Here is a 10,848-nt window from a genome sequence, read left to right as displayed (position 1 = left end):
TACATGGAGAGTAATTTGAGATACTATATATATAATCATTCAGATCAAATAGCTCTACATTATTGGGTAAAATTCATTAAAAACAAGAGCAAACAGACAAAATATGTAAACAACATTAAACATGGCAATGTAGCCACATGAAGCAACATATTGGACAACTTTTATCTCCATTCAATCCCAATTAAATTACTTTGAAATGGAAAAAATTGGAATAATAGTAAAATAATTGTAGTTAGGTGTTATAATTATTTATATCTAAGGATTTATATTTATACATTTTTCATTTTGTGTACCTTTAATGTCATTTATCTTATTCGTAGAAGTGCAAAGAATACGACTAGCGCAGAGTGTGTGTAATGCTTATTTTTGATGATATCCAAATGATATCCAATCAATATCTAATTATCTTTTTATAATAGCTACCTAAATTTGTGTTGAAATCAAAATTATTATTAACGTGGAAGACGCTTCAATGCACATACTGAAAAATATTTTATTTTATATACCTATTCTCTTATTCTATTCATCTTTTCAAATATTTTTTGTTCTTTGTTGTATTATTAGTTCATTGTAAATAAAAAAATACCATATTTATACAAAAAATAAGTGGAACAGTAGTGAATAATAATTAATATGTCTAGACTATGGCTGTATTTTATTCAATTAAATTATTAGTAAACGGTTCAAGTTACTTACAAATACTTATAATGTAATGAAATTTTTACAATGCTGTCTGCATCTTCTTTTCGATCATAGATATACATAGTAAAAAGATAACTTGTAAAAAGATTAGAAAATTCTCAAATAACAACTCGCATCCTAGCCTATATATATATATATATATATATATATATATCTCGTCTAGTCTATTACTAATCTGTGACTCGCATGTTTTCATTCTTAATCTTGATATTCTGTGCCCTGTGGTCAATGGTCAGAACTCAAGTTATAAACAGACGTTCGAATTTGGTACGGACCGCACCGTGACCTTGGTGCGCTCCGGACCATATTCGATCATGTGTACAGTGGTCCGCCGGACATAATTATTATTATTGACGGTACGGTTGGTTCGATGGTTTTTTCATCCGAACTTGGTGCGGACCGTACCAAATTCGCGCGTGTGGACGGGCGATCGCACCGGACAGCGCATTAGTCATAGACTATATACTTATTACAGCTTTAGTCATAGTTCTACCGCCAAACAAAACGGACGTCGGTCGATCGTTATCAATGGCGATGGCGTCGGATGACGTGGCTAATACTGAAAAAAGATTAATAATATAAATTTTAGAACTCTACAAAGATTTATGATATGACTGCATATGTCTGAATGAATCCCTGTCTTTTAAATATAATTTTGCCCATTCTTTTCTCTTCGTTTACTTCTTTTCAATGGTTGTAACTTGTACTTGTACTTGTACCAAAAGAAGCCTTGAACTGAGGTCTACATGTGAAAAAAATACAACATTCTAACCACGAATTTATTACGAGAAATAGATTTTCAAGGAATTCGGTTTGACTTTTAATGAGATTACTATGATCAATGCTCGAAATATTCACAAAAAAAGGAGATTAATTTGTATTAATTTGATATTATTGAATTGTCTTATAAATCTAAGATATTTTTTTTGTTCAGTTAATTTATTACATATAAAGATTATGTACCTACATATAATAATATATTGAAATATCGACTATAACTAACGACTAAAACATAAACAAAAACTTGGTAATAGATAGATGATATATATAATTTTGTTTACTAGGGACAACCCTGACATTCTTTGAAAATCTATATCTCGTAATAACTTCGTGGCTAGAATGTGGTATTTTTGTCACATGTAGAACTCAGTTCAAGGTTTCTTTTGGTACTAAACAGAGCTTCTACTAACGCCTGCATATAATATAAAAAAATAAAAACGAAAATCAGTAAAAATTACAATACTTTCGCCTCTATCGACAATATCGAAAATTTCAAAAAGGGATAATTTGCGCCTTTAATCACTTCATATATTAGCAACGTAATAAATTATCTAGTCACTAGTGTATCTATTTTTTTATACGAATTTATTTAGCTCAGTCGGCCGCGAAAATTCCAATATTTTAAATGTTTTTTTAAAAATCGTAAATTTAATCATAATTTTTAAACAAAGAATATTTTCTTTGTGCGGCAATGCCTGGACGGATAGCCGAAACCGATTGAATATTGAAACTGTAAAGGCGAAGCTTCAAATTAATTAAATGTAATTTTAAATTATCGTGCAAAGATTTTTATACATTCGCTTTAGAAAATGAAGAGCTATTAAAAGCTGTTTCTTCCAACAGCAAATATAAATGCCAAAAATAAATTTTCTCTATTTAACATTGCTGTTTTAATTATCTCCCGTAAAAAATAACTAAAACTCGTATTTTTGATGCTGTTAACCCTTAAATCAAATACTGGCAACCCTAGGTGCGGTGCGGTCGTGTGGCGAGTCGATCGCACCGCACGAGTACGGTGGTCCGGTCGCACCAGTTCGAACGTCTGTTTATAATTTTAGATCAATGGCGTGAAACCGGCAGTCCGCACTCCGTCACAACAAATGAAAATGCGGATGGTGAAAAGCACAGTGAAAAGTTAACATAAAATTGGAATCAAAGAATCCCAATAAAATCAAGATAGATTGAAATTTTTAACATTTTATGTGTTTTGAAAAAGTATTCAAATTCAATAAATACAATGACAACTATTAGGCCGTTCACGTGTGAAGATATGTTAAAATTTAATAATGTGTAAGAGTTTATTAAAAATTGTTGTGTCCCTTCGTCCAGCATACTCACCACAACTCACCATGGAATCCTGATATTTCATGAATATCAAAAAACTGTTCTGAAATAGTGCTAAATAGTGCCCAAAGGAAAAAAATAGTGCTCTTGTACTTGCGAAGTTATAGCCATAGTTCGATGAGTATGCTGGACGAAGGTTTCGCCCAGCATACTCACCTCCGTCCGGAGAATCTGTATACGCTTCAAACATAATTCATACTTCAAAAAATAGTTCCCAAATAGTGCCAAACGGTGCCCAAAAAGAAAAAACAGTGCTCGAATAACTTCGGAGTTATAGGCTTCGTTCAGTGAGTATGCTGGGCGTAGGTTCTACGCCCAGCATACTCACCTCAGTGCGCGAATATCGAACGAGCTATAGGTATAATTTACGTCTCAAAAAATTGTACTTGAAATAGTGCCCAATATCAGTCCAATTTTTGCTTGACTTTTGACTTAGAAAACCATTAAATTTTAATGTAAACTTCTACATACTAACGTAAAATGGGGTACAGTCGTCGACACATGTTTTTGGACAAAAATATTAAACTTTCTAATTGTAGACTTCATGTTATTGGAAATAATTATGGTATTTTCTCACATGTCAAAAACTTTCGATTAAATGCATTATTATATTATATTTTATAAATAATAATAAATGAATGAAACTTTAAGCGTAAATGAAGTCTATTACTTCATTGCATTGTGTGTTTGTCTGAATAAAAACAGTCATTTGCAGCCAATAAAATTAATATCTTGAAAAATTGTAAAAAGGAAATTATACAGTTTCTTTTTGTATATATGTTGCAGGCAAAACTTATAACCAGTCAAAACTAGTACTGTGACATAGTTATACAAATTTTTAAAACTCTTTCCAATAGTTTCATCAATGAAAGGTTTAGCAATAAAAAACATTTTTAATTACTTACGTTAATTATTATTTATTACTATTTAAAGGGCCAAAGTAATCAGAATTCTAGTTAACTAGTTCACAGCTTTTGTTAACATTCATAATATAATCAATGTAAATAGAAAAAATTGTAGTTTTAATATTGTATATAATATAGAGTAAGTGCGCCAATTATGGACCACCATAAGGTTTTTTTGTAATAAAACTCAGATTTATAAAGATTTATCAGCCTTATATATTTTAAAAGGTTCGGTAGTTATTTAGGAACAAAATCAAATATTAGAATTCTTAAGGAACATTAAAATCTTATAAATAATCAACATTTTCTAAAATATGTCATTTTTGCTCATTAGAAAAAAGTGTACAAAATATGGACCACATGGTTTTAAATATGGACCATAGTGAATTTGGTACAAAATTATTGAAAAAAAGATGTCAAGATTGTAGGCGTCAACGGGTCTGGGGTGATGGTTCAATTACAGATTAAGGTGTGGGAGATGCAACAGCCTTTGTCTCAGGTAAGCAGTTATCGGGTTCAGGTACAACAGCCCTTTGCTGAGGTATCGGGTTATCAGGAATTATATCAACTGGTGTCCTTATATCGCGCGCTGGGTCATTAGAAGGCCCCTCTACTGCTGGAAGGTCTTCGTCAATAAAGCCATGATCTTCGAAGACGTGTCTATTAACGGGATTTATCCCTGTGGCACGAAAACCGCATAATGCAAACGCGCGCTTGCTTGCTTTAAACACATGCTTTAATTGCATTAGCCATTGCCTCTTTATCCCATGTTTGTCTGTATTTGTAGATGTTATCCTTAAACAATCAAATTAAAATAAATTAAAATAAAATTATTTGACTTTTACATAGATGGACCACTAGTCCATATTTAAAACATGCCGGTGGTCCATATTATAATACACATACATTTTTACGGTAATATTGTTGCTAAGAAAAATATTTAAACTATTAGATATATCAACTTATTATGAATGATTGTAAAGCAACTCACCTTTCCCCTGGTGTAATTCACTTTTCCAAACAGTAATATTTTATGAAGTTATGAGCTTACGAAGTTAGGTAAAAAATTACATCGCGCGATGACAAAAACGAAAAATGGCTGCCGTTAATGCGTGCGTGCTCTCTGCCCAACGACAAACGACTGGCGAGGCTCTGGTGGGGTGAAATTTAGTTTGCGGAGACCGATACCTACCTATGACTGATGGTTTTCGAGAAATGAAGGTAGTCCATATTACGGAACCAGTCCATAATTGGCGCACTTACTCTACATATAAAAAAATGTTCAGCGTCGCGGGCGCCGCGCGTCGTAAGCCCCATACCTATTGACCGTACGTGCATCCATTACTGCCACACTATATTGAACTTTATCACATGAGGAATACAGGTCAATTCCGTAAACGTTGTGGTACCGTCCTTGATCCGGAAAATGATTATTTTGAATAATTTTGTCAGTTGTAATGTAAGCATTAATAACAGCAACTTTATTTTTCATGCATGATTTACTTCATTTGATATCTTAATCCTTCAAGCGCCGTGATCTAGACAAATATATAAAATCATTGTTCCTAGCTACCGGGGTCCCATGCGACGCGCGAAGGCTTAATCATATTATTATAAAGTATTATTAAAATAATGTGTAATTAATAATATTGCGATTCTAAAGTAAATACTCCCTTACATAGACAATATAACAAAACAAATAATTTACACAAGACAAAAATTGTTAGAAAGAAAGTTAATAATATTGTATTCGACTGTACTCAATGTAATGTATGTAGAAGTTTACAATCAAATTTAATGGTTTTCTAGGTCAAAAGTCAAGCAAAAATTGGACTGATATTGGGCACTATTTTAAGCACAATTTTTTGAGACGTAAATTGTTCCTATAGCTCGTTCGATATTCGCGCACTGAGGTGAGTATGCTGGGCGTAGAACCTACGCCCAGCATACTCACTGAACGAAGCCTGTAACTCCGAAGTTATTCGAGCACTGTTTTTTCTTTTTGGGCACCGTTTGGCACTATTTGGGAACTATTTTTTGAAGTATGAATTATGTTTGAAGCGTATACAGATTCTCCGGACGGAGGTGAGTATGCTGGGCGAAACCTTCGTCCAGCATACTCATCGAACTATGGCTATAACTTCGCAAGTACAAGAGCACTATTTTTTTCCTTTGGGCACTATTTAGCACTATTTCAGAACAGTTTTTTGACATTCATGAAATATCAGGATTCCATGGTGAGTTGTGGTGAGTATGCTGGACGAAGGGACACAAATTGTTTGCGTAAAATACGCTTTTGTTGTGCAGCCATATATAGTCAATATACCCTGTCCTTAATTCCAAGTTCCAACATTGAACCATTGTCTTTAGTTTTCACCCAGATCCCAATATTTTAGGCCTGTCTTACTATTATGGATATTATGCAAAAACAAATTTTTTGCTATAAAAAAAAAAAAAATCAAATATACATTTGTCTTATTTTACAGGAACTTGGATCCATTAACTGAAACTTATGGATTATCATTTTATACTCAATACTTAGCTCACTGGCCAGAGTATTTCCAAGTTGCTGAATCACCAAGTGGCGAGATTATGGGATACAGTAAGTACCTACTTAATTAATATATTTTACTATACAAACTCCTTGCATATGGAACAGGAAGAAAATCATTTAAGCATGAATTTTGTTGTATATGGAATTGAAAAAATGTGATAAATAGCTTTATTGTTTAGTAATGGGAAAAGCTGAAGGACTTGGGGAAAACTGGCACGGACATGTTACTGCACTCACAGTGAGTCCTGACTATAGACGGCTGGGCATCGCTGCCACTTTGATGAACATACTCGAAGACGTCTCAGAAAAGTAAGATGTCATGTTTTAGCAAAGCATGTATATATGTTGTATGCAAAGTATTATATGTGTTGTATTATATATGCTTTGATAACATTATGTGATAAAATTAGTATTTGTATTATTTGTTAGATACATTTCTCTCAATGGATTTGATCACTTTACACTATCTATCCAGATTTACTAAATTATTAAAACATAATTAATAACATATTTTATTTTCAGAAAAAAGGCATATTTTGTTGACTTATTTGTAAGGGTGAGCAATAAAGTTGCCATAAATATGTATAAAAATTTGGGGTATATTGTATATAGAACAGTACTAGAATATTATTCTGGAGACCCAGATGAAGATGCTTATGGTAATTAAAATTTTTTGTTTCATTTTAGGCATAGTTTGAAGAATTTTGAACATTTATTTTGTAATAATCTTCTTTTTTTACATTTTAGATATGAGGAAAGCATGCTCTAGAGATATCCATAAGAAATCAGTTATACCAGTATCTCATCCAGTGCGTCCAGAAGATGTTGACTAAATAAAATATTTACAAAGGACAATCTTTTCATTTTCATATTGAGCTATATTTTACCTTTCTAATCTTCAAAGAGTTACATTCATTATACCACTACCTGCCCAAGCCTATTGCGCGGCCTCAACAGATGTTGTTCTGCCTTATTGCCCCTTTTTCCTGTTTACTCCATAAGACCTTTCTTGTGCATTAACGAAAACTGTATAAAAAATTATCAAATTGGTTGAGCCATTCACGAGTTTATAGCAAGGGAGATTTTAAATTATTTTTACTGCACTTATTATCATAATTTGCATGTACATACATCCTTTTTAAACATGTAGGTTATTGATTAATTATTATTAAAGGAATAATTATACAGAGATCTTTGACCTATCCAGAAAATTTTGCAATAAGATTCATTAAATAACACTGTACAATACAACACAGAAAGACGAAAATTGAAATACAATTCATTTGTTTATTATTCAGAATCAGAACTGTCAGAGTCAGAATCAGTATCACCCTTATTGTTTTCTTCTTTATCTTCTGTATTTTTATTTTCTTCTGTTTCTTCTTGTTCTTTTTCTTGATCTGGATTATCATCTGTTTCTGGAACATCTGTAACTTCTTTTTGTTTTCGCCACATCTTAGCTGCAGCCAATAATTTAAGATTAGGTCTGACCATTTCATCTTCAGGGAATATGTAATCAAAGACTTCTTCCCATCCTTCTTCAACTCCACTTTCACTAACAATTTTCTGTCTCTTTTTAACTCTCCTTGGCATTTTCGCCATAACCTTTTCGAGTTTGATTTCATCACCAATTTCTGTTTCAAAGTCTTTCCAAGCTTCGAGAAGAAGAACTCGTGATTCTTTTTCTCCCGCACTTCTGAGGCTATCATTTGCACGTTCGTAAACACGTCGCGCTAATTCAATATTTATGTTATCTGGATTTTCAGCATTGAGCTCAAATTTTGCATATGACAACCAAACTTTCACATGTACTGTTCTCTCTAATAATCTTTCATAAAGCTGTCTCGCCCTTTCAGTTTCACCCTGTGATACTTCAAAGTCTATGTAACTTTTCCATAGTAACTCTGGCATATCTAATCTTGGTTGACCAACAGCTATCTCATAAATAGCTCTTGCTCTATCTATATCTCCCAACAGAGTTTCAAGTTCTGCAAATTTTATCCATGTAATGCAATTCTCTGGTCCATATTCCAAAAATTTCTGATACAATATCCTACACCGATCAAATTCTCTTAGTTGTATTTCTAAATCAATATAACCTCTGTACAGTTTATCTCTTGGGCAGATACCCAGAGCCATACCCAAAGTTTTTCTGGCCTGTTTTAAATTCTTACATCTGACTTCTAATTGAGCATACATGAGCCATATCTTAGAAAAAGTAAATATTTTGTGAGGGATAAGTTCTAAACAAGTTTTATACACCTGTCTGGCGCGTTCAACATCTTCCGCTTCTAATTCTTCGTAAAGTGCATAGTTAATCCACAAGTAAATATAACGCCGCCAAAATTGTTTATCTTTTGTTGGTGGTACATTTGCTATGGCTCTTTCATAGGTATCCCTAATGACATCCACATTACCTTCATTTTCAACAAGTCTTATATAATCAAACCATGCATCATAATTTGTTGGATTTTCTATTACTTCTTGTTCATACATATATTTCCTCTTGTTAACAATAACATCCTCAATACCAGATCTATCTCCATACTTTTTCTCGTGGATGGTGTAAGCTTTATAAAGTTCTTTATTTCTGTCTTTAGGAATGTGATCGAGAGCATATTTATATATGACTCTAGCTCTATCATGTTCCTTTTGATTCTCTTCAAATTTTGCAAAAGCAATAAATAATCTTTCATCTAATTCCTCGTCACCAAAAAACTCAACTGCTCTTTCATAGACTTTTCTAGAACTATTAATAAATCCATGGTTTTCTTCAAATTTTGCATACTTGATCCAGTTTTTGACATCTGGGTGAACCATAACAAATCTTTCATATATTTGGCGAGCTCTGTCAAGTTCTTTATAGCGTAGTTCAAAATTGATGTATGTCTGCCATGCTTGTTCATCTGGTTGCCATTCCATCCATCGTTCAAATACCTTAAAACATAAACTAAATTTTAAAACCATAGTAGTTATACGACTCAGAAATAGAAGAAGTCAAATTATTGTTATTTTTTTTTATAAAGTTTTTATTAGAACTGAAGATATATTATTTGATACCCAAAAATAAAAATTTAAATTCAAACTATTTTTCTAACTCACCTGTCTTGCTCCAGCTACATTTTCTAACATTTCCTCCATGTAAGTGTATTTATACCAAAACTGAGATACTCTGGGTAGAATGGTGACTGCTCTGTCCCACAAGTTTCTTGCATGGTTGACTTGTCGGTTTCTCATCTCCATTTCAGAATATTTTAACCTGAATAAATTTAATATTATACAATAATTTATTTAACAAATTGAATAGGGCTAAAGCTTCAATAGAATACTCATAAAACAGTTAACTCCTGTTTATGTGAAATAATTGGAACAAGGATTGTTTCAGATGTAAAAAATTTCACATAAATAAATTCCTAAAGTACATGGAATAGTTTAGATATTGCAAAAAAGTCAGAATTTCATTGGGATACGCTTTAAATTATTACCATTATAAACATAAAAAAATACTTTATATTTTCATACCAGAGTGTAACATTTCTATGATCAACATCCAGAGCCCGTTCATATATTGAGCGTGCCCTTTGCACTTGCTTCTGTGATTCTTCCCATTGTGCATATTTTAGCCAATTTCCAATTACCTAAAATAAACACACTTTACATTGCATAGACAAAATTGATGAATGAATACCAGTGCTATCATGGATGGTTAAAAAGATAAGTTAATATTCTCAAATTCAAATAATGTTTACCATTCTGTTTTTCCTTATATTGTCTTCAAAAGCTTTCCTTTTTCGATGTTGATAATCTCGAAGTTCCTCTGGATCAGAGATCTTTTGTTTTGGTGGTGGAGGCAATATCTCCAAGTCTCTTTCTTTAGCCTCTCTAAGTAACTGTTCTGCAGTAATTTGTATCTCTGCTGGTGCTTTATTTTTAACCTGTAATACATATTAAATAAGAAGGTGTTCAAAGGGATGTAATTATTTTCAACAAATGGACAATTTATAATTCAAGTTTATGATATTACCTTTGCCACTTTAGGCATTTTAGCGGCTTTGCCTTCCATTTTGAAGTAAGAAAATAACTATGAATATGAAAGGATAAGCTTCAGAAGCTATTTATTTAAATAATTGTGTACTTTTGATGCTAAACGCGAATGAAACGGACTTGTGTCATAAAATGTTTCATGTGAAAACTCATGTCAAAATGACGCAAAACGTCTAATTCAAAATGCAGATTATTTGAAATTATTCCGACAGATTATGTATTATGTTCATAAAAGGGGACGGCCCTCCGTCTGTCAATCCCCTGATTGAGCGTGGATTGAGTGGGTTTCTTTAATTTGTAATGTCATGTCAATTTTGATGTGACTTTTGACCTTAGGGCGTATTCAGAAAGAAAGCTTGAAACTTATAAGCGCTTATCGGCGCTTGTCATGTACATATAAATATGACAAGCAAGACAATGAACATGACAAGCGCCGATAAGCGTTTATAAGCGCTTATAAGTTTCAAGCTTTCTTTCTGAATACGCCCTTAGAGTATAGTGGAGTATAGATAGTATCTA

The 10,848-nt window shown here is 32.6% G+C and overlaps 2 protein-coding genes across 2 annotated transcripts; one reads left to right on the top strand and one right to left on the bottom strand.

The window, feature by feature from the left end:
- Window positions 1–2,544: 2,544 nt before the first annotated feature.
- Window positions 2,545–7,140, top strand: Naa20A (N-alpha-acetyltransferase 20 A). Its single transcript, XM_089697493.1, has 5 exons — window positions 2,545–2,772; window positions 6,218–6,333; window positions 6,465–6,594; window positions 6,808–6,944; window positions 7,033–7,140. The coding sequence occupies exons 1-5, from the start codon at window positions 2,720–2,722 to the stop codon at window positions 7,116–7,118; spliced, it is 522 nt and encodes a 173-aa protein (XP_089553619.1). The 5' UTR covers window positions 2,545–2,719; the 3' UTR covers window positions 7,119–7,140.
- A 412-nt stretch (window positions 7,141–7,552) lies between these two features.
- On the bottom strand, window positions 7,553–10,492 carry crn (pre-mRNA splicing factor crn). Its single transcript, XM_089697477.1, has 5 exons — window positions 10,310–10,492; window positions 10,035–10,220; window positions 9,808–9,923; window positions 9,388–9,544; window positions 7,553–9,222 (listed from the first exon to the last, which is right to left on the bottom strand). Exons 1-5 carry the CDS (start codon window positions 10,346–10,348, stop codon window positions 7,576–7,578), a joined length of 2,145 nt encoding a protein of 714 aa, XP_089553603.1. The 5' UTR covers window positions 10,349–10,492; the 3' UTR covers window positions 7,553–7,575.
- Between the last annotated feature and the right edge of the window lie 356 nt (window positions 10,493–10,848).

The sequence above is a fragment of the Colias philodice genome, chromosome 7, assembly GCF_061535455.1.
Source record: "Colias philodice isolate Cphi_HAF_F1 chromosome 7, ilColPhil1 Martin Lab GWU primary, whole genome shotgun sequence".
In the NCBI taxonomy this organism is placed as follows: domain Eukaryota; kingdom Metazoa; phylum Arthropoda; class Insecta; order Lepidoptera; family Pieridae; genus Colias; species Colias philodice.
Note: the sequence above shows the minus strand (reverse complement) of the source record. Positions and strands in the feature narration are given on the sequence as shown.

Excerpts from the sequence above, each read along its gene's own strand:
- Naa20A (XM_089697493.1), top strand. The coding sequence starts at position 2,720 with ATGACAACTATTAGGCCGTTCACGTGTGAAGATATGTTAAAATTTAAT. Across the intron at positions 2,773-6,217 it reads ATGTTAAAATTTAATAATGT|GAACTTGGATCCATTAACTG; the intron begins GTAAGAGTTTAT and ends CTTATTTTACAG. Across the intron at positions 6,945-7,032 it reads CCCAGATGAAGATGCTTATG|ATATGAGGAAAGCATGCTCT; the intron begins GTAATTAAAATT and ends TTTACATTTTAG.
- crn (XM_089697477.1), bottom strand. The coding sequence starts at position 10,348 with ATGGAAGGCAAAGCCGCTAAAATGCCTAAAGTGGCAAAG. Across the intron at positions 9,545-9,807 it reads CATAGAAATGTTACACTCTG|GTTAAAATATTCTGAAATGG; the intron begins GTATGAAAATAT and ends AAATTTATTCAG. Across the intron at positions 9,223-9,387 it reads ATGTAGCTGGAGCAAGACAG|GTATTTGAACGATGGATGGA; the intron begins GTGAGTTAGAAA and ends TTATGTTTTAAG.